General features: G+C 54.9%; 3 protein-coding genes across 14 annotated transcripts in view; 1 reads left to right on the top strand and 2 right to left on the bottom strand.

Moving 5' to 3' along the window:
* USP20 (ubiquitin specific peptidase 20) overlaps positions 1-7,271 on the top strand; it is a 42,059-nt gene extending 34,788 nt beyond the window's left edge. Inside the window, exons 18-26 of one of the 4 annotated variants that reach the window (XM_065928263.1) lie at positions 572-752; positions 841-967; positions 1,496-1,665; positions 1,746-1,827; positions 2,853-2,961; positions 3,836-3,938; positions 5,040-5,111; positions 5,625-5,801; positions 6,937-7,271. In XM_065928263.1, coding sequence (XP_065784335.1) covers positions 572-752; positions 841-967; positions 1,496-1,665; positions 1,746-1,827; positions 2,853-2,961; positions 3,836-3,938; positions 5,040-5,111; positions 5,625-5,785 — 1,005 coding nt within the window. In that variant the 3' untranslated portion in view covers positions 5,786-5,801; positions 6,937-7,271. Of the gene's footprint in view, positions 1-571; positions 753-840; positions 968-1,495; positions 1,666-1,745; positions 1,828-2,852; positions 2,962-3,835; positions 3,939-5,039; positions 5,112-5,624; positions 5,802-5,934 lie in introns of all 4 variants that reach the window. The other 3 variants (XM_065928261.1, XM_065928262.1, XM_065928259.1) reach the window with 3 other exon arrangements.
* The window catches only part of C3H9orf78 (chromosome 3 C9orf78 homolog), a 416,805-nt gene that overhangs the window by 43,766 nt on the left and 352,237 nt on the right, over positions 1-20,802 (bottom strand). The window lies entirely within an intron of this gene.
* Positions 12,242-20,802, bottom strand: part of FNBP1 (formin binding protein 1) — a 133,861-nt gene continuing 125,300 nt past the window's right edge. For 8 of the 9 annotated variants that reach the window (XM_065928249.1, XM_065928250.1, XM_065928252.1 and 5 more), the window contains one exon: positions 15,850-19,171. In XM_065928249.1, coding sequence (XP_065784321.1) covers positions 18,993-19,171 — 179 coding nt within the window. In that variant the 3' untranslated portion in view covers positions 15,850-18,992. Of the gene's footprint in view, positions 15,177-15,849; positions 19,172-20,802 lie in introns of those variants that run through there. The other variant, XM_065928251.1, reaches the window with a different exon arrangement.

Raw genomic sequence — 20,802 nt, 5'->3', positions numbered from 1 at the left:
GGTTCTTTGGGTGGTCAGTGCGATGGGCCAGTGACAGCTTCTTGTCCAGACCAGCCCAGTGTTCGAGGACAGCCCGTCCCAGCGGCCAGTCCTGGCGGTGCAGCCCAGTCACACCTACTACCTCTGGGGGCTGGAGGCTGGCCTGGGCCCACTCCCACCCATGGTTCTTTTTTTTATTTTAATGGCTGTATTAAAGGCTGTTAATCTAAGATATAACCAAGTTACAAGTAGTCAGTAAGGATTTTCCATCCTTGAAAACATGTATCAAAGAAAGGGAGGCTGCTCAGACACTCGGGGTGGCCAGCTGGGGTGGGCAGCACACCCCCAGGCGCGGTTCTTTGATGTGTTCACACGGAGTCAAGGGCCGGACCATCAGCCAGCCCCGGCCTCCACAAGGCCATAGCCACTTTCTTGTAGTGACCTGGGGAGCAGGGCCTGAGTGGGTCATGCAGTGGGCTGGGGGGGGGGGGATCCCGGAGCCCTGACTTGAGATCTCCATCAGGGGCCCAGGGTCATGGGGCCCTGGCCAGCCCACAAATGACCGGCATCTCTTCCCCCCTCCCCACCTCAGATCCTGTGCATTCACCTGAAGCGCTTTAGGCACGAGGTCATGTACTCTTTCAAGATCAGCAGCCACGTATCCTTCCCCCTCGAGGGCCTTGACCTGCGCCCCTTCCTCGCCAAGGAGTGCACGTCCCAGATCACCACCTATGACCTCCTCTCGGTTATCTGCCACCACGGCACGGCAGGCAGTGAGTCTGCGCCCGCCCCTCACCCGCCACTGCCCCGACCCCGCGCCATCCCCAGGGGGCTCCGTCACGGCCTGAGTCTCCCCCGCAGGTGGCCACTATATCGCCTACTGCCAGAACGTGATCAACGGGCAGTGGTATGAGTTCGACGACCAGTACGTCACCGAGGTCCATGAGACGGTGGTGCAGAACGCGGAGGCCTACGTGCTCTTCTACAGGTGCGGCTCAGGCAGCGTGCGGGGCCCTGCCCAGCAACCTGCGGGCCTAGCACCAACTCCACGGGACTTCATCCAGGTGCAGGCGGGGAGCCTGCGAGGGCTTTAGGCCAGGGAGGAGTGAGGACTGGGGGTTTTAGAAAGAGCCTGTTGCTCTGGCTGCTGTGGGGAAAGCGGGAAGCCCACGTAGTTGAGTTGGGTTTTCTGCAGTGGTCCTGGTGGGAGGTGATGACGCTGGAACTGGCAGGGGTGGTGGGGCCTATGAGATGCAGAGGGTGCTGAGATGTGGAGGGCGCTGAGATGAGGGGGCTGCTGGGATGAGGGGTGCTGAGATAGGGAAGGGTGCTGAGATGTAGGAGGGATGCTGAGACACGGAGGGTGCTGAGATGAGGAGGGTCCTGAGATATGGAGGGGTGCTGAGATGCAGAGGGTGTTGAGATGTAGAGGGGTGCGAAGGGGCCTGAAATGTGGCGCTTCCTGCACGGGGCGTGGCTCCCACTCCTGATCCTCCCTCGTTCCACCCCACCCCAGGAAGAGCAGCGAGGAAGCTGTGCGCGAGCGGCAGCAGGTGGTGTCCCTGGCCGCCATGCGGGAGCCCAGCCTGCTGCGGTTCTATGTGTCCCGGGAGTGGCTTAACAAGTTCAACACCTTCGCAGAGCCAGGGCCCATCACCAACCATACGTTCCTCTGCTCCCATGGAGGTGAGGCGGCCTCTTTTGTGCCGGGGGTGGGGCAGGGTAGGGCTGGTAGGTCTAGCTCCCCCGCGTGCCTTCCTCCGCAGGGATCCCGCCCAACAAATATCACTACATCGACGACCTGGTGGTGATCCTGCCGCAGAATGTGTGGGAGCACCTCTACAATAGGTACGGCGCCCACAGTGTCCTCTTCTGCCCAGCCTGGACAGAAGAGGAGGGCCGGGGAGGGGTGCCTCCTTGATCCCATGCTGTCCTCACCCCTGCAGCGGAGCAGCATGGAAGCGGTTTGTGGTGGGGGTGGGGCTCCCCCTTGCAGCCGTGTCTGCCTGGGGCATCCAGCCATACCCTCCCAGGCACAGGGGACAGAAGCCTGGCCAAAGAGAGCATGCGGTTCCCTCGCAGTCTCTTGTGGGGCTGCTGGCTGCAGGGCAGGCCGGTAGATGTCTCTCCCCACCCCATGCCTCGCTTGGGGCCATAAACACTGGGCGGGCTGGTAGATGTCTCTCCCCCACCCCGTGCCTCGCTTGGGGCCATAAACACTTGCTGCCTGGGGCCCTCTAGTTCAAGTCCCTGAAGAGCCTGTGGATCTCTCATGGAGCAGCGAGCCCCTGCCCAGGCTCAGGTCACTCTGCACGCGGCAGGCGAGCTGTGCCATCGTGGGGGTGATCACATAGATGGGGAGGGAGAGGCTGTGGAGTCCAGGTGCCCCCACTCCTTGGAGTGGCTCGACCCCACCCACTGGCAGGTCAGGCGTGGCCTGTGCCCTGATGGATGGGTTAGAACCCCACCAGAGCATCCCCAGGCCCGATGGAGAAGCTCCCCACCTGCCTACAGAAGGACCTGCAGCCTTCCTTCGACGTCCTTTAGAGTCAGGTCAGGCGGGCTTCGGCCACCGCAGCCATTGCCCAGTGGCCAGGACAAGAAGCCAGAGTGTTGAACAGTCCTCGTGAGCACAAAGCACCTATTTGTGACGCCCCTGCCCTGGGGCGGGCGCTCAGATGCGGGGGCAGCCCCGCCAGTCAAGTGGGGAAGGTGAGCTGAGTCAACAGGCCATGTGCAGGGTGCTGAGGGAGCCCGAGGCCTGGGCCAGGGCCGCACTAGGAGACCTCACTTTCTGGCAGGTTCTGCTGCCTCCCCCAGCGGGGCCCTCCCCTCAGGACTCGTGTCTCTCTCTCCCGGCCACCCGGGTGCAGGTTTGGGGGCGGCCCCGCCGTGAACCATCTGTACGTGTGCTCCATCTGCCAGGTGGAGATCGAGGCTCTGGCCAAGCGCAGGCGGGTGGAGATCGACACCTTCATCAAGGTGCGTGGGGTGGGGGAGCCGGGCAACTGGGACGGAAGAGCCCAGTGCAATCAGGCTCAGGTGGGAGCCTTGTTCTGTAGGAGACCAGAGGGCCAGAGGCCAGGCCAGACGGTGAAGGGGTTCACCAGAGGGAAGGGTCAGGTTTAGTAAGTTCAGGTGCCTCCGCTCAGAGGACTCCACGCAGCTGTTAAAGGATGGGTGCTGCTGCTTGGGGCTAGATGCTTTTTTACTGTGCCGGTGGGAGGATGTTTAGCAACTTCCCGACCTCTGCCCACTTGATGCCGGTAACAGCAGAAGTGACCCCCAGATGTGGGCATGTGTTCCCCTGGGAACACCGGGCTCTGTGAACTGACATGGAAGGGCGCATTGAGTGAAAACAGCAAGTTGCAAGATGGGACCCAGTATGATCCCGTTTGGGAGAAAGACTCCTGTGGGTCCAACGGGGTGTGTGAGAACCGAGACCCCCCGGTGCTGCTCGCAGGGGTGGGACCCAGGGACCCTTCATCATTTATTAGTCCGGGGTTGGACGTTAGACACCCGGCTTCATGGCTGTTAAAAAATGATACGTCCAGCTAGTTAAGGAGTGAGCAGGGGACCAGGTTCTGTTCAGTGTGGGGCGGGGGGGGAGGTGCGGAGAACAGCATCTGCTGTGCAATCTCAGCTGGGTTTTTACAAAGTCACTAACAAGACTCATCCAAGTGTTAGCCGCAGTCTTCAGCGTGCTGGGAGCATGGCGGAGAGGGTTCTTTTCTTTGAACTCCTCTGGTGGTTTGAAACTTTCTCTGGGTGTCCGGTGTTTCGTAAGAGTCCAGGGTGGGGCCCGAGGGGGGTTGGACGTTCTCGCTGACCCTCCCCTCGGCCCCGTCCTGCCCAGCTGAACAAGGCATTCCAGGCGGAGGAGTCGCCCAGCGTCATCTACTGCATCAGCATGCAGTGGTTCCGAGAGTGGGAGGCCTTCGTCAAGGGCAAGGACAACGGTGAGTCAGGGGGACCCGGCCCGTGCCCTGCCACTCCCCGCACTGGCAGGGACTTGGGGCTTGTCCACCTCCTGGGAGTGTCCCACGAGGCTTCGGCTGGGGCGCCTGGGTCTGAGCCCGCCCCGCAAGTTTTTGGTGCCTCCCTTTCCAGCGGTTGCCCTCTGCACGGAGCACGGGTGCTCTCCCCGCCCCGTGCTGGGATCAGGTCCCCGCCCCGGCCGGGCCTTCTGGTTGCAGCAGGACAGGAGTCATCTCATGCTGCCTGTTCCGCCCCTGCCCCTCTGCCCCAAGGTGACCGGGTTGGCTGCCCTTCCTCCTGCCAGGCCCTTTCCTCTGGGGACTCCGTGGTCCTAAATAGTAGATGTTAGTTGTTGGATGGCTTCAGACTCTTAGGACTTGGACGCTGTGTTCTCCAGTCACAGAGGTGGAGACAGCGGGGCCATCCATTGAGACCCCGGGCTCGCCCACCTGCACGCGGCTGTCTCCCCACCCCTTGAGTCCCACCCTCGACTCCCAGACCAGGGTTTGGAGTCCAGCAGGGTCAGCAGAGCCAGGAGCCTCTGAATACTGGATGTTCATTTCACCCTTTCGAGCACAAGCGCTGGACAGGACATGGGGAAAGGAGGGGTGCCTCATTGCCATCCACATACCCTCACCCCCCCCCCCCCCAGCGGCTTCGATTGATCAGGAACCCGGCTCCAGAGTCGCAGCCCCATCTTGGGTCCAGGCTCTCAGACGAGGGTAGCGTCCAGCTGAGACTGCACGTCTGTCTTCCCCCGCCACCCCTGCCCCAAGCTAGGGTCTGAAACTGGGGCCTGCATCCTCAGAATTCCCCTCTGCCGGGTCCAGGGACACCACGAGTGCCTCCAGCTCTTAGACTTGTATAGATGAGCCTTGGGAGCCCTGAGCACCTCACCCCAAAAGACCTTGACCCTGACTCCTAGGGCCCAGCACCGCCTCTCCAGGGTCACAGGTGTGACCTCACACCTGAAAGCGTCTCTCATCTGCTGGGGGTTGGAGGCCCCCGGTGGTTGGGGACTGGGTTTCTGCCCACCGCTGCAGAGGCCCAGAGGCCCTGAGCCCACGCCGTGTCTGTTCCAGAGCCCCCGGGGCCCATTGACAACAGCAGGATCGCACAGGTCAAAGGAAGCGGCCACGTCCAGCTGAAGCAGGGTGAGGCCCAGCCCTGCCCCCGCCTCCTCCCAGCTGGCCGGGCGCCCCTCCTGGCTCCTGGGAGCCCCCTCTTGCCACCTCCTGGCTTCCAGCTCCTCCCAGGAGCCTTCTTCCCCCCAGGTCAGGCTGCCACATCCATCCAAGTCCAGGCCCAGGACTTAAGCAGAGTGGTTGAGGTGCTTAGCCTCTGCGTGGGTGCCCCAGCCCCTCTGTTCCCTTCCCATGCCCTCTGCCCCCCCTGCCGCCTCACCTGCCTGTCCTTTTTGCATGACCCCCACCCCAGGAAATGAGGGGCTGCAGCCACAGATGTGTCCTCCGGGGGTCCTCAGGGGATAGACTTTCCCGTGGAAAATCCCAAGATTCCCATTTACAGTTTGGCACAGGAGCCCATGGTTGTCCTCCCCCACCCCCCTTCCTTGGGGCCTGGTGCTCCCAGAGCGCCCCCCGACTGCCAAGGCGGTGACTCCAGCGAGGGCCAGCCCAGCCTGAGCTGCAGCCCCTCGGGCCCTGCAGGAGCTGACTACGGGCAGATCTCCGAGGAGACCTGGGTGTACCTGAACAACCTCTACGGCGGTGGCCCCGAGATCGCCATCCGCCAGAGCGTGGCTCAGGTCCCGGACCCGGAGAGCTTGCACGGCGAACAGAAGATCGAAGCCGAGACCCGGGCCTTGTGACTCGGTGGGCCAGTCTGTAAGTCCCCTCCTCCCCGGGCAGAGACCCTCCCGTGTCCCCCGAGTGTTGGGGAGCGCCCTGCGCACACACACCCCTGCCCTGAGGCTGCTCAGAAGGACCTTCTTGAGGGATGACCCAGCTGTCCCCACAGGCCCCCGCCTTTGCCCTCCGCCCTGTGGAGGGTGTGTCTGTCCCCGGAAGAGAGGCCAGCCGCTCTGGAAATCCAGATGTGTAGAGGCAGGAGAGTTGTTTTGGTTCACAGTGAGTAACACCGAGCTCAGAAATACACCCCCTTCAGGCTTGTTGAAGCGACCACGGCTCCGCAGCGTTAACTTGGGTCCCTGCCGTCGTGTCGTCGTCACTGAACCTGCCCTCTCGCTGGCTCGGGCCCAGCCGTGGTCCCTGGAGCCCTCAAGTCGGGGGCCATGGCCTCAGGACAGGGGGTCGTGGAGGGGCTGCTGCTCCTCAGGCGTTGCCCACCGGTGCCTGATCCAGCCCCGGGTCAGAGCCCCGAGCAGGGTGCCGCGTGCCTGGCCCTGAGGATGCCGCCACCGCGGGTCCCCGCGCCAATTCCTGCCGAGGACCCGCTTCACCCCGCACCTCCCAGTCATCACAGAAGTCTCCAGAATCCTGCTCTCAGCGTTTCCCCTGCAGACTTAACAGCTCTGGATGCATTGGCAGTTGGGACGCGAGGGCGGGCTTGGCATTCTGTCTGTGGGGACGGTTTCCGGAGGCAGCTGTTCCCCTCTCGCCCTGCCTCGCCCTGCCCCGGGCATCGCCGGTCACTTGCCCCTGCCAGGGCCCCAGGTGGTGCAGCAGGAATCCCTCGCGTTCCTGGGTCTGCAGTTAATGTAGCTTCCGCAGGGGCGCTGACGCTTCTCCTCACCACACCACCGAGCACGCAGGGCCTCTGGCCCAGGGAGGGGAGGGCCTGGGCCAACGCACACAGGCCGGTCCCAGAGGGAGTGTTGTAGATGCTGGGCGAGACCGCCGCCGGGGTGCTGGGATCCCTGAGCCAGCAAGGTGACACGGGAGCCCCTGGACGAAAGAGCCAGTTGGAGAGGCCCGTCTCATCGGGGCCACAGTGAATGAGGGGCGGGAAGGGGTCCTGGGACCAAAGCCCCCCAACTGCTGTGGCCTTCGGTCTCCATAGAAGAGATGCCCACGGAACTTGGTGGCCGGCGGCCCTGGCAGAGCCGCTGAAGCTCTCACCGTGTGTCGTTCACGTCTGTGATCTCATTGCACCTGGATCTGGTTCCTTCCACACTGAGGCAGAGAGAGATCAAAGAGCAGGCCGCTGCTGCAATCTCTGGACATTTGCCGCAGCCCTCGGGAGGCTGGCACCACCGCCAGCCACCACCCCACCCTGCAGAGCCCGGCGGCTGCCCGCTGCCCCGTTTTGTGACGTGGACTCCGCCGTGCAGGCTGTACTCGCCCCATGTCTGCGTCCAGCGTGTGCTCAGAGCGTCCCAGTAAACACGTGTCGTGCCCCACCGTCCGTGCCCGCGTCTCTGCATCTGTCGCACTTAATTCTGTTCCTGGGAGGGGGTGAGGGAACCCGGCTGCCATGGGGGAGGGCCGTGGAGCCAGCGTGATGAACGTGACAGGTGACCAGATGCGGCGGAGGGCTCTGCACGGGTCCCCAAGAGGCTACAGGAGCGGAAGAGGAGACTGCGCTGCTTTCAGCCCCCGTTGGCCTCTGTCCTTCCTTTCCTGGGACGCACCCCAGCCCCAGAGAAGGGGGGTCGGTTGTGGTCGGGGCTTGAGGCCCCCACAGGCCTCTTCCCCTGCTGGGGTCGTACCATGGTCTCCTTGGAGCAGTCAAGAAGCAGGGTTCTTGCTGGACCCTTCGGGGGCTGCAGTGCCTGGGGTGGGGGTACTGTCTCCTCCCCAGCGGCTGACCTTGGCACCTCTGTCATGGCATTGTGGTTGCTCCTGTCTGGCTCCAGTGGCTCCCTGACACTTAAGTGATGCTAGTGTTTTATAGCCTCTGCGGTTTGGGTTGGTTTTGTTTATGCTTTGGGGGTATGGAGGGGAGAGGAGAGCTTGAGATTTTATGTATGACTTTAAACATTTACTTGTAAAATCCCATCAGATGCGCATCTGCAGAAACATCTTCGACAGAGTGATAAAACAGGCAACAGATACCCGCCACCAGGAAGGACTCTTACAGTCCCACTGAAGCCCCTCCAGAGCCTCTGGATCGCCCCCACCTGCACTAGCCCACCCCAGCCCGCCCCAGCCGAAGCTCTTTCCTGCATTTCCTTCAGCTTCAGTTCAGTTCAGTCACTCAGTCGTGTCCGAGTCTTTGCGACCCCATGGACTGCAGCATGCCAGGCGTTCCTGTCCATCACCAACTCCTGGAGTTTACTCAAACATCCGTCCATCGAGTCGGTGATGCCATCCAACCTCTCATCCTCTGTCGTCCCCTTCTCCTCCCACCTTCAATCTTGCCCAGCATCAGGGTCTTTTCCATTGAGTCCATTTTTTGCATCAGGTGGCCAAAGTACTGGAGTTTCAGCGTCAGCATCAGTCCTTCCAACGAATATTCAGGAGTGATCTCCTTTAGGATGGGCTGGTTGGATCTCCTTACAGTCGAAGGGACTCTCAAGAGTCTTCTCCAACACCACAGTTCAAAAGCATCAGTTCTTTGGTGCTCAGCTTTCTTTATAGTCAGCGTCACTCTTCTTTATACTTTGACCACGTGCGTGCTGTGCGTGTGTGTGTGTGTGTGTATGTGTCTGCATGTATGTGTCTGAGCCTCATTTTAGCTTTGCTCACATTTGGATGGGGGAATCTCATGGTACAGATAGGATGAATGGCTTTTCCTGTTTAACAGGGAAGATGGGAAGGGGAAAGTTTTGTTTGGAGGGTTGAGTCATCTGGAGGCTTGGAGACATTCATTTGTTGTAGGTACCACAGGAGGGCGGGGCTTCCCAGGTGGCACTAGAGGTAAAGAACCCACCTGCTAGTGCAGAAGATGTTAGAGATGCAGGTTTGATCCCTGGGTCAGGAAGATCCCCTGGAGGAGGGCATGGGAACCCACTCCAGTGTTCTTGCCTGAAGACTCCCATGGACAGAGGAGCCTGGTGGGCTGTAGTCTATAGGGTTGCAAAGAGTCAGACACGACTGAAGCGACTTATCACACACATAGGAGGATGAAAGGGAGATATGGGTACCAGTTGGCCTTAAGATGTTTCCTCTGTGTTTTCCCTTGAAATACCAGGCTGGGCCACACTGAGATAGAGTGTGAAGGCAGAACTGGAGGGTATGGTTGGTGAACTTGGTTCACAGACGAGTGGAGATGGGCAGCGCGGGGCAGCAGAGGAAGTCGCCTCTGTCTTCTGTCTCCCACATGCCATGCTGTGTCCCGGCTCCTCCCTCCAGGCTGGCCAGGCCTTGCTCCAGCGGCACCTTTTAGAGCCAACAGCCACCTGGCAGGCCGGGGAGTCTGGAGACCAACTGCTACCTGTGTCTGCAGGCCTTTCCACCTGTCTGTGCTTCTGCTCACAGAGCTTCATCAGAAAATACATGGTAAGGTGCAGCCATCCCCCAAGTGTAGCTTCCTTACCTTTCTCCTAGTCGGAATTCCATGCAAACTGTCAATTATCCTGCGAGTCTTGCCCAACCACATTTTGAGTCCCTGAGAGCCTCAGGGAAGGAAGTGGTGTTTTCGGAACCATACCTCCCTCTGGCTCTCTTCCCTATGACACCTGTATCTGTCCACGGCCAACAGGCTTGTTGGTCATAGCAAAGGCACAAGATGCAGAAGAAATTAATGCCTTTAGGAAAAGCTCCTAAAGAGAGCCATCTGCATTTTGGACAAAGCGTGTCCAGGAAGGCTGCCCCCAGGATGTATATGTTCTGATGCAGCCTCCAGGCCTTCTTTGGACCAGACACAAGCACGCAGCCCTGATGAGGGCCGTCTGGAGAGCCGGCACTGCAGGCAGGGCTCTCGGCCTGGCATGGTGGGAGGATGTACACCCACGTGGGTCATGAGGCTCCTGGGGCAGAAAGCGCAGCACCCAGGGGATTCTCCCCTCCCCTGTTGCTTCCGGGGCCCAACAGAGGAAAATGAGGAAATCCCCGTGTCCTCTGGCAGCTTTTGGCCCCCAGGCTCTGAGGACAAAGCCACATGGGGGCAGTTCTGTTTCTGCTGCCATCTCCACTCATGGGAGGTCATTTAAGTAAACACCACTCGTTCTACCATCTGGACAGAGACGGAGTGTTAGGTCCGAACACGTGCAACTGTGGAGAAATGACTCCTGACCCCAAGAGGCTGCTGAGCGCTATTCTGCAGCCTTTGCACTTTAATCCTGGGTCTCAAAGGGTGCGGCAACAAGGCTTATGCCTCCCCTTCTCAGAAAAGGCCACAGTGGCCAGGGAGGAGGAGAGGCCTGCTCTAGGCCAGGCGGGCAGAGCCAGGGTCTGGACTTCCTCATTGCCCAGGACACACGGAGACGTTAACCCCCACGCGGCGGCTGGGCCTGCTGCTGGTCACCATCCAGGCCTCCTGCTCCTTCCCTCACTCACGCCTGCACCTGCATCCATTTTTTTTGCTGTCCTGTGGATCGCACAATCCAGAGATCTCTTTCGCTTTAAGTTTAAAAGGGAGGGCATCCTGGAACCACCCCTCCTTGCCTCTGCCCACTTCCATTTCCGGTCTGGTCGCCCTCCTGGGGACCCTCGTCCTTCCCTCCTCGCAGGCCGGCTTCTCTGCCACTAGGGGTCGCGCGGGCGCCTCTGCCCAGCGGCGGGCGGAGGCGGGGAGGGACGGAGAGGGGCGGAGGCGGGGAGGGACGGAGAGGGGCGGGGCCGGGCCGGGCGGATGCTGCGACTCCCGGACCCACCGGAGGAGCCTGACCGACGGGTCTGAGTCAGGGCTTTCTGCGCTACCGAGGCTGCCTTCGGGAGCGCCCCAGGAAACCAACGATCCGCCGCTCCTACTGCGTCACCGCCCCTGGTTTCCGACCCCACAGGGGCGGGAGGTGGGTTGCAGAAGGTTCAAGTGTCATCTCCCCAAATGCTTGAACCAAGTAGCTGCATAAAGATGGGCCGAGCTGGGCGGCGGGCGGTTCAGTGTTTCAGACCTGCGCGCCCAGAGCGAGGTCACAGAGCTCCCAGCCCTGAATTCTGCCCAGGGGTCAGAATAACACCTTCACGGAGACTGAAGTGAGCTCCCGGTCAGAACTGACATCTAAGCTGCATCTGTGGCGTCGACCGACTGCTTTCTTGCCGGCCTGCTGTCCTCACCCCACTACCCCGGAACCGGAGGCCAGAGAGGTGGCGACACGCGCCCCAGGCTGACCCAGCTCCCAGCTCCTCGGTGCTGGCCGGTCCGGCCGGCGGTGGGGGTGGGGGTGCGGGGATGGGGGGAGCGGTTACGGTGGAGAGGGCGGTTCTAAGTGAGACAGGTGGAGACATTCTGCCTCTTACAGACTGCTAGAGACTATTCCCCAAATATGAGAAAAGTCCAGAAGGAACGTGCTGGCAACATTCTTCCATACTAGCCTTTTGCCAACAACCTGGAGCAGAGGGCCTCGGCAGGACAGTCATAGGCCGCCTTGTTCCCTTGACTACCCCGTCTCTTGCCCGAGAACCCTGCCTTGGCTCTCTGACACCATCCTCCCCAGCACAGAAGACATCAGCCTTTGCTGAGAACTTGGCGAAGGTCTTGCTTGAAAGGCCGGTCACATGTGTCCGTAGGAGGAGCTGAGGCCACAGAGAGGCCTGGCCTCTCATTGGTGGCCTCCCCTCCCACCCCCTCAGCAAGTGAGTGGCACTTGGCATTAGCTAGGGCGCCCTGCTCACTTAATATTTTACTCCCTCACCAACTGTTTTCCTAACTTGGCTCTAAAGAGCCTTAAGAAACAAAGAGGTCTGGGCATGAACCAGTCTCCCCCTGACAAAACCCGGGGTGAGACTGTCGGCGCTGGATATGGAAAGGGCCGGCGGGCGCAGGCACAAGGCCCTCGCCCTTAAACGCGGCACGCTGTCCTCAGCTTCACACAAGCCAGTGATTATTCCAGCCAAGCTGCCAAGAAGAGGATGGGCTTGAGCACTCGTGACACCAGACCACGAATGAAATGCAAACCTGCTGCAATTTCACGGCTCCTTCCATCGCCCCCCCCAGTCAGTAGGGTCCCCAAAACCCCAGTGTAGCTGCTAGCCAAATTTGCATGCAAAATGTCCTGGACTGAAGGAGCCTCCCCAGATCTCTGCACTGAGTCAACCTGAACCCCGCATCACCGAGGTCTCTGACAGCTTTTCCCTAGTGGCCAGGGCGGAATTTCAAGCTGGCTGGGTCTGAGGCCTCTCTCCAGGCAGATGGCGCCAGGACTTGTGTCCAGTTTACACTGTAAATCAATGACCTGATCAGAGCTCAGCCTCCAGCCCAGGGGACTCTGATTGCTTCCAAGACTGGGGTCACCTCTTTGCGCAACAAAGCAGTCCCGTGATACCGTGCCAGAAGTTACACTTTTATTTAACATTTAGAGGATTAACATATAGTTACAAGGTCAATATAAGCCTTCCAAATGGAAGCACTTTATTTGGTTTAATTCCATCTCTAGAGACAAACGGGCAATTCCAGAACCTTTACAATGGCAGTGGGCCGTTACAACACTGAAACGCCTCCAAAGTTTAGAATTAGTGCAACACACACTGATAAACCACGATGTTTAAAGGTGCTGGACACCAGGTTAAAATAGAATTCTGGATCACTTTTTAAAGTTTTTTTTTTTCTTTTGATGATATAAGCACAGGAGGCAGAGCCATTAGGAAGTATGAAATTGAGTTTTCTGGAAAAATACTTAGCATCCACATAACCTTTTCATGTTCAGTAAACTTTTCCCCAGCAATTATAGATGTTACCAAAAGGAACTGAGGCCTCTGTACTAACCGCTGGAGAGACAGACTCCTCGAACCCCAAAGCTTCAGGGTGTTCATGATAAAAGCCCAAAGGAAAATCCCATCCCAGCTTACCATGCCTTTTTATTTTTTCCTGTCCTGCAAAGGAAAAACTGGGTAAACGACAAGTTCCTCACTTTCTGTTTTTAAGTTATTTTCAGAGTACGTTCTTTAAAAATGAGTCATTCTTACGGCATAACAATATTCTAGCATTGGTGGAGAAATGATGGTCAGTGGATATGAGGGAAAGCTGAGAAAGCACATGGCAGAGTCCATGTTTCTACTCTATGTGAACTGCTCATAATAATAGATAGACGATTTCACAGTAGGATTCCCAGAGTAAATGATAAATCTCAACTAGCCTAGAATAACTTATTTCCTTGACTAATAAGCCCCAGCTGGTACAGCACTCCCCTTTCCCCGTAGCCACACAGACTGGCAGAGAAGCAAACAGCAAGGTGAACATTGAAAAGCACTTCTTGTCCATTCTTTTTTGGACGCAGGTGGTACAGAGAAAAAGAAAGGCACAGGGAATACAAGAGGATACCAGCATAGTCCATATTAGGTTAAACAGACATTTAAAAGAACAAATTACTGCAGCTTATACCTTTCCCCCTAACTTGGAAGAAGTTATTCTACCCTGACCCCTAATATGAAAGATGCAATGCACATGCATTCCCAAGGCTCTAGAATCCAATTTTTTTTTTCTTAAAAAAAAAAAAAAAATTAGCATCCTTGTGGAGTGGAGAGTGGGCAGCTTGACTTAGTGAAATTCAGAAGTTCCTGGAGATGCCTGGTCACCTGGCTGATGGACCAACCCTGTGTGGGCCCGCTGGGGCTGCACGTAGGAACCACGCGCCTGCTGGTTTGCAGGGAGGCGGGTGAAGCCCGGACTCTTCCTGTCCTTTGGCATCCTGGCTTCGCCATCATCTGCCAAGACAGTCCTCTCGCGAGCCTGAGGAGCCTGGGACAGAGGGGCCCCCAGAGGCCCACAGCTGCAGAGGCTCACCCTGGGGAGGAAGGAGTGAGAGGGGCCCAACGCCTGCTCCGACCTGAAGCCACTTCCTCTTCCCCTGCTCACACTTAGCGTCTGTTCCCCCGTGGTTTCCTGTCACCAAAGGTTGACTGAGCAGCTTTGAGGCTGCTGTGTGGTCAACCCTGGTTTGCTGAGAAGAACCATTTTCCTACCCCTGAACCAAGGCCCAGCCTTCAGGACCCATCTCCTCTCTGTACCGGTCCCTTCAGCTCCTGTCAGATTTCCTTGTCTTAGATTCAAAAGTGTGGCAAAGCAGTGAGGAGGCCCAAGATGACCGTCTAGTCACCAAAAGCCGAGCAACAGGAAAGATGCCTGATGGCACCCTGGGGCTTCTGACGGGATCCTTGTTCACAGAAACCCACAGTCCAAGATTTCTCTTGACTGTTTTGCACCAGGTAAGTAGAGAAGCTACGCTGCTCTAAGGCGTGAGCGGCCCACTGGGTACGGGACCTCGTGTCTTCCTCGAAGATCCATGAGAGGAAGGAGATTTAGCGCAAAAAACAAAGCCGATTAACTCTGCGTGGCCTGGAGAGCACACGGTAAAATGTGGAAGCTGCAGCCACAGGGTCACTTGACGGACCACGAGAAGCACAGGGGCTTTGGTGATGACGGCACTGGGGTCCTCGGATGCGGACCTTGGAATTCACAGAAAGGGGAGGCTTCCTTTGGCCATGAGCTAACGCTGAGGCAAGACACTCATTCACTACCCGCAGTCCTCAGTGATGGGTGGCCAACGGGGCGAGGGTGGGCTGGGACCTTCCTCGACCCCATGAAAAGGGAGGGGACACAGGCAAGACAGCGGGACTGGCCCAAGAGCTGGAATTCGACTTCCGGTGTGGACTTTTCTAGGCCACTGAAGACAGGACCGCAAACAAAAACGTGTGTGTGTGTGTGTGTGTGTCCACCACGGACACTCAGGCCGTGAAACATTTCAAGGGCCGATTGTTTAGTACCTGGGGAGGGCCCATACTCAGGAAAGGACCACCGAATACCCAATGGACTTGGGAAAAGATGAGTATTTTCTAACGTAAGGGACACATCAGTGACTTTTGGGCACCCAGTCCACCGGGCGCAAGCCTGACCCTCCTCGCCCAGATTCGGTTCGTCTCGCCGGGAGACCAGTGGCAAAGTTTTCACGGAAAGGCACAGTGTGAATCGTGGACGGGCCGGGTTTGCGCCAGGTGGACCGAGGTCGCGGGACAGGGACAGCCCTCCCCCTGCCAAGAGGAGGCCAGACTGGGCCAAGGGCGGAGCCGGGCTCCGAGGAACATGCTGCGAAAAGGAAAGAAAAGAAGAAAGCGAGCAGCTGCAGGTGGGGATGGACGTCAACTTCGGGCTGAGGGGCCCAGGGCCACACAGCAGCCCAGGCCTGCGGAGACAGGCAGACCGAAGGGTTTCTCCTGGGAAGGCTCCCCGAGGCTCTGGCTCCCGGAACCACCTTTAGCAATCTACAACACAAAAGACAGAGAAAGAAAAAGGCAGTTAGAGTGGAGGGCTGGCAGGCCAGGGGCGGGCACTCCGCTTTTCATGCAGACTGCTCCGCCCTGGGGAGGGCGAGGGGAGGGGGCATTTTTAGAGCACTTGGTTACCGCAGGGCACGTCTGAGATAAGGAACTTTCACGGTTTTATCTGCAGTCAGAGCAGCTAGCCTTTCCTTCAGGGGTAAGAGAAAGCACCCAGGAGACGGTGCACCCCTGCGTGCCCCCAACTCATCTTTCCCATCAATCAAGTTCTGAGACAAAGAAAGAAACCAGCTTCCCAGAAAGATGTCAGGAGCCCAAGGACCCGGTTCTCTGTGTGACTGACACTCTGGGTTCCTTGGCAGTAAAAGGCAGCATCTTTGGTGAAAAGGAAAACCTACTGCTTGGCAATAAACAGTGAAAGTTCTTCATCTGGGGGACAGAAGAGAAACGAGAGACAGATTCCTGAAGCCCATAGGTGCAAACAGGGTGAGACATAGAGAAAGTGTCATCATTTAACAAGGGGGAAAGGGCAGAGTTTTTCTTTTTTTAAAAAAGCATTTGGCTAGAAATCTCCCCATTATTGAAGATGAGAGGGTTAAATGCTTGGATTACACAGAATTTCTCGGAGAGGTGAAAAATCATTTAAAATACACAACACTGAGAAAAATATAACGTTTATTAGAGAGGCAGGTATGAGGGTACAACTACAAGGTCACACAGATTCTTTTCTTGGAGGATAAGGTAGAGAGAGGAAATAGTCATGTTGGCCGTATTCAAACAAAACTTACTCAGAACCCAAGTGTCTACAATAAACTCAAGTGCGGATCAGCCGGCAGGGGACCTAGCTACCAGTGTAACCGTCCTTCCGGCTTCCCCAGCGGTTACAAAAACAAAAAGGTCATTAGGCAGCAGAATCACCAATAAAACAAACAAATAAAAGAGTAAAATGTTAAAACAACGAATTCAAGTAATCCTTTTAGTTTTTCTATTGCAGTATATACAAATAGATTGGGGGGGGGGCGGTTATGGACATATTTCACAGAGAGCAATTAAAAAAAAAAACAGAACAAAACAGAACCATAAAAGAGGACAGTCACACTTCAGTTGGCCAATGGAACTCACTCTAGTCTAACTATTTTGGCAGTTACTAAATAGTCACTTGGTAGACACACACACACACACACAAAAGTGCGCCGGCATTACTGACAGTAAGACAACTCTTCTTGAGTCGCAGGCATCGGAAAGCAGCAGCCCCACCCGGCTGGGATGGGCTTGAAGGGAGGGCAGTGTTTGTGGGGCAGGCTGAACAGACTTATGAACAAGGTAGGGGAAGGAAAGATTCTACATCCATTATTAGCTTCTAAGTGCATCTCTACATAAAAGGAGAAAACTTTATACGCAAGCTGAGGCTTTGTTACTTTTGACAGACTAACTGTTAGAAGAACACAAAGTGTGCTTTGGGGGTGGAAATGGAAATTCCTGACTCTTTGGGAATTGTTTTAAGACTTCTGCTAATCCTTTGCGCACTGACTTAGATGGACCTGAAACTAAAAAAATATCTTCTGCTGTTGAGTCACTAGGACCCAGATTTATCTGGTTGAAGGTACTGAGGCATACAAGCTAAAATAATGATCATAATTTATGTGCCCAAATCGCCCCACCCATATCCAAAAGACAGTTGAGCTATTTCCTGAATTAGATTTGTGCAGCTCTAAAGAGGAGGGGAATAAAAGCAAAACGAACAAACAAATAAATCAAAAATCAACCGACTTCATGGCATGCCGTACTTTTCAAGTCAGGCTTTAAAATGCCTAATGTTGCCTTGCCTCATTTTAAGACTTTTTTTTTCAGTGCCTAGTTTGTTTTCTCCAATACTTCACAGTCTGGAAATGAGTTCATCCTGGGTTTTAACTTGGTATCATCTTAGGTATTCACTTGGTTACATGCCCAAGGCCGTGACCACCTACTGTTCATGAAATCCCCATGGGTTAAGGGCCAACTGATTTTCTTTGCTGCGGTACTGATGAAATGCTTCTCCTGAGAGATCTGGGGTCAGGATGGGTGGCTTTATTGGTATTAAGGCAGCAAAGGTATAATAATGCAAAAGAAATTTAAATGACAAAATTATACTAAAAAAACACAATCAGGCTGGCCAGTGTCAGTTTCCTGTTTTTGACACTGGATCACAGTTATGTCAGATGTAACCACTTGGGGAAGCTGGATAAAGGGGATCTCTCTACTATCTTTGCAACTTCCTGACAATCTGTGATTATTTAAAAATGAAAAGTGTTTTAAAAATCAGGCAGTCATTTGGTAAAGGTTACTACATTCCATTTTGGTGGCCCTTAAGGTGTTAGCCGCTCAGTCGTGTCTGACTATGCGATCCCATGGACCATAGTCGCCAGGCTCCTTTGTCCATGGGGATTCTCCAGGCAAGGATAATGGAGTGGCCCCTGGGAAATGTAAAAGAACTTTCTTCTAGAATCTGCCACAGGCACCCATAACTCCTGCCAGGTCCTAAACCCCATAATGCATTGCTGTCAGTTTTAAAATCAACTTTAAATTGACCTGACTTTCTAAAAGGAGTCCACAGTGTAGAAGCAAGGAGTTGATTTCCTACTTAAAAGTAAGAAGGACATGAATAAATAATTTTCAAAGCCAAAGAAAAAGATAATCTCAATCCTATACCTTTACTCTGACTCATTTTTAGCTGGTTCTCTGTGATCTCAGGCAAGACTCTAGACATGAGCACAACGATTGGGCATGTTCCGTTTCACTACCTAGCCTGCCGATTTAAAAATGCAAATCCCCATGTGACCCAGATTCCTTTAAGATGGTGAAATGCTTTATTATATAATTAACCACTTTATGGTTATTACATAAAAGGATCTAGAAGTTCTAAAATGATTTTCAGTAAATATACACTTTGGGTCTTAATGATGCCAATGATTAAAACACAAACCAAAAGAACCTTAAAAAGTGATGTGCTGGGTTCTGTCTGTTGCTTACAAGGGTCTATTCACAGCCCCACCTGGGCACAAAAAACCTCCAACAGAATGAGGAGAGTTGTTTTTATGTAATTTATCTAAACAGCTCTAACACATCTGATCAACTCTGTCAACTGGCAAAAGACAGATCAGTAGTCATATGTGAAAATCAACTGGTTGAAAGACCAAAGTTTTCCACAATTCAGTTGGTTGTTTAGGATCATATTACATAACCGGATAACACGGTGCTCTAACAATGATCTTAAGCACGTTTAAGGAAATATACACACTTGTGGTACCAACATCATTCTTTACTTACGCTATTCTTTATTGATGACTTCCTCCAAAATGAACGACTGTAAAACTTAACAAACTACCACAGTTCAGTTTATGAAGTTAAAAAATGTAACATTCTAATGTGGTTCACTTTCTGGCAGATACTAGATATTAATGAGGGCTGAAGTCTTCTGCACCCCTAGGACACGCATGGGCTTTTAGATTCAGAAATACGAATCAGAAGCTAGAAGGCAACTTTTCGGCCCAAGAAGAAATGTTTATCAGATTTCAAAGGACACAGTTGTAAATTGGCAGTTGGCAGCTTTCCACGGAAAATGTCATGAGCAAGTAACACTGGATTATCATCAAAACCAGCCCAGGAAATTCAGGTCTAAGATGCCTGAACATCCACTTTGTGCCTAAAAGAAACACGCACGGTGATGCTCCCCATTCAGTCTTTTGAAGAACTGCCTGTAACAGTCATGATTGTGGGGAGAAACAACTCCAATTTTAAAGTTTTGGGTTTTTTTAAGTTGTATTAAATATAAGTCTTAGCACCTTTGGCATTTTTGTCCAAATAGACTTCGACGTAGGAAGTGGGAACATAACCCTCTTCATCTTCATTTCTCCGAATTCGGGTCCACCCATCGCCCTTGTCTTCCTCTATTACGTACAGTGTCTCTCCTTCAACTACTGAAATGGTTCCTTCATTCTGACCTGAAAAAGCAAAGTCAGAGTAGTTTAGGTTTCTTGTCAAATCCGGGTTTGGAGCAGACGGCGAGTCTTGCAGTGGAACAACTGGAGAAAAGACTTTCCTCCCATCCAGAAGCTGCCAGGTCCTCACCCTGCATCTCTAGGACCCTTCTCCAATCCCCCGTGGGAGCCCGCTGTCTCCTGCCTCCCAGAACTGGAGGTATCTCCCCCAGAGGAAATCTTAGGTCCTCTTCTCTACCCTCCCCTGAGGTGCTCCTTTGGCATCAACGACACCTGTTTACACAGCAACCCCACTTTTCTTTCTCCCATTCTGGTTCTTATCTGAGGCTAAGGTGCCACCATGCCTTCTCTCTGAAGCCCATTTCCACCCTGATGGGGCCTGGGCAACTGGGACACAATTGGGGTGAATCTGGACTCAGTTTTGCCTCCCAAACTAGATCCTCCTCCCACTTTCCCATCTCAGCGGACATCTCCATCATCCCAGGAACGCAGCTTCAGGGATCAGCTGTGGATTCCTCTCCACTTTGTTTCCAACTTCCAATCAGCCGCACATCTGAGCGTTTTATTGGCTGCAGCATCTCTGCGTCCATCCGTCTCCTAATCAAGGCCCCCAACACCATTCACTAGGGTAATTTCAAAAGACTAGTCACCACTGCCCAAACAGTGTTCCGAAAGGCAGACTGCTTAGGGGGCTGTTAATAGCGGTAGCTGTGGACGCAGGGGGAGAGGGATGGTGTGGACCTGAGGTTACACTGGGAGCACTGAACCCGGGGCTTCTCTTCTTTGCCGTGTCACAATGAACGTTTAGTTTATCAAAGGCTCTAAAAGTCCTACAGTAACGGGGATTTCCTGGCAGTCCAGTGGTTAGGACCCTGCACTTCCACTGCAGGGGGGCATGGGTTTGATCGCTGATCAGAGAACTCAGATCCTGCGAGTCAAAGAGGCAAGGATAAAAGAAAAAAAAAGTCTTACAGCAAAGAAGTTCACTTATCCCAGGGTTTCTGAAAACCATCTGAGCTCTGATTGCTTCTTGCACAGCATCCTAACCAGCATCCCGCGGGACGCTGTTTCAAGGCTCATCAGTTTGGGGACCATGAGGTTAGGCTTCCTAAGCATATGCCCTGTCTTCTAACTGGCCGCGCACATATGACAATAATGTCAGGTACAGCTCTGCTTGTGTCAACAACCTGCTCAAATACTTTCTGGAGGGCCTGATGTTTGCCAGATAAGAGCCAAGTGTTTCTCTTACCCGTCCCCCACACTGGCCCCAGCCCCCTCCTCGTCTTATATTCCACTATTGCCCCTAAGACGTCTGAGCTCCAGGCACACAAACCCCATGCCTTTCCTGCTCCAGGCTTGGCAGTGCCTCGGACCCTGCAGCATGGACAGCTCAGTGGATAAGAATCCATCTGCCAATGCAGGGGACACAGGTTTGACCCCTAGTCCGGGAAGATTTCACATGCCCCAGAGGGGCTAGGCTTGCATGCCACAACTATTGAGCCTGTGCTCTAGAGCCCAAGAGCCGCAGCTGCTGAAGCTCGTGTCCTCTAGAACCAGTGCCCCACGAGAAGCCACTGCAGCGAGAAGCCCTTGCGCCGCAACAAGAGAGGAGCCCCCGCTCGCCGCAACCAGAG

Source organism: Muntiacus reevesi, chromosome 3, assembly GCF_963930625.1.
Source record: "Muntiacus reevesi chromosome 3, mMunRee1.1, whole genome shotgun sequence".
Lineage (NCBI taxonomy): Eukaryota > Metazoa > Chordata > Mammalia > Artiodactyla > Cervidae > Muntiacus > Muntiacus reevesi.
Note: the sequence above shows the minus strand (reverse complement) of the source record. Positions and strands in the feature narration are given on the sequence as shown.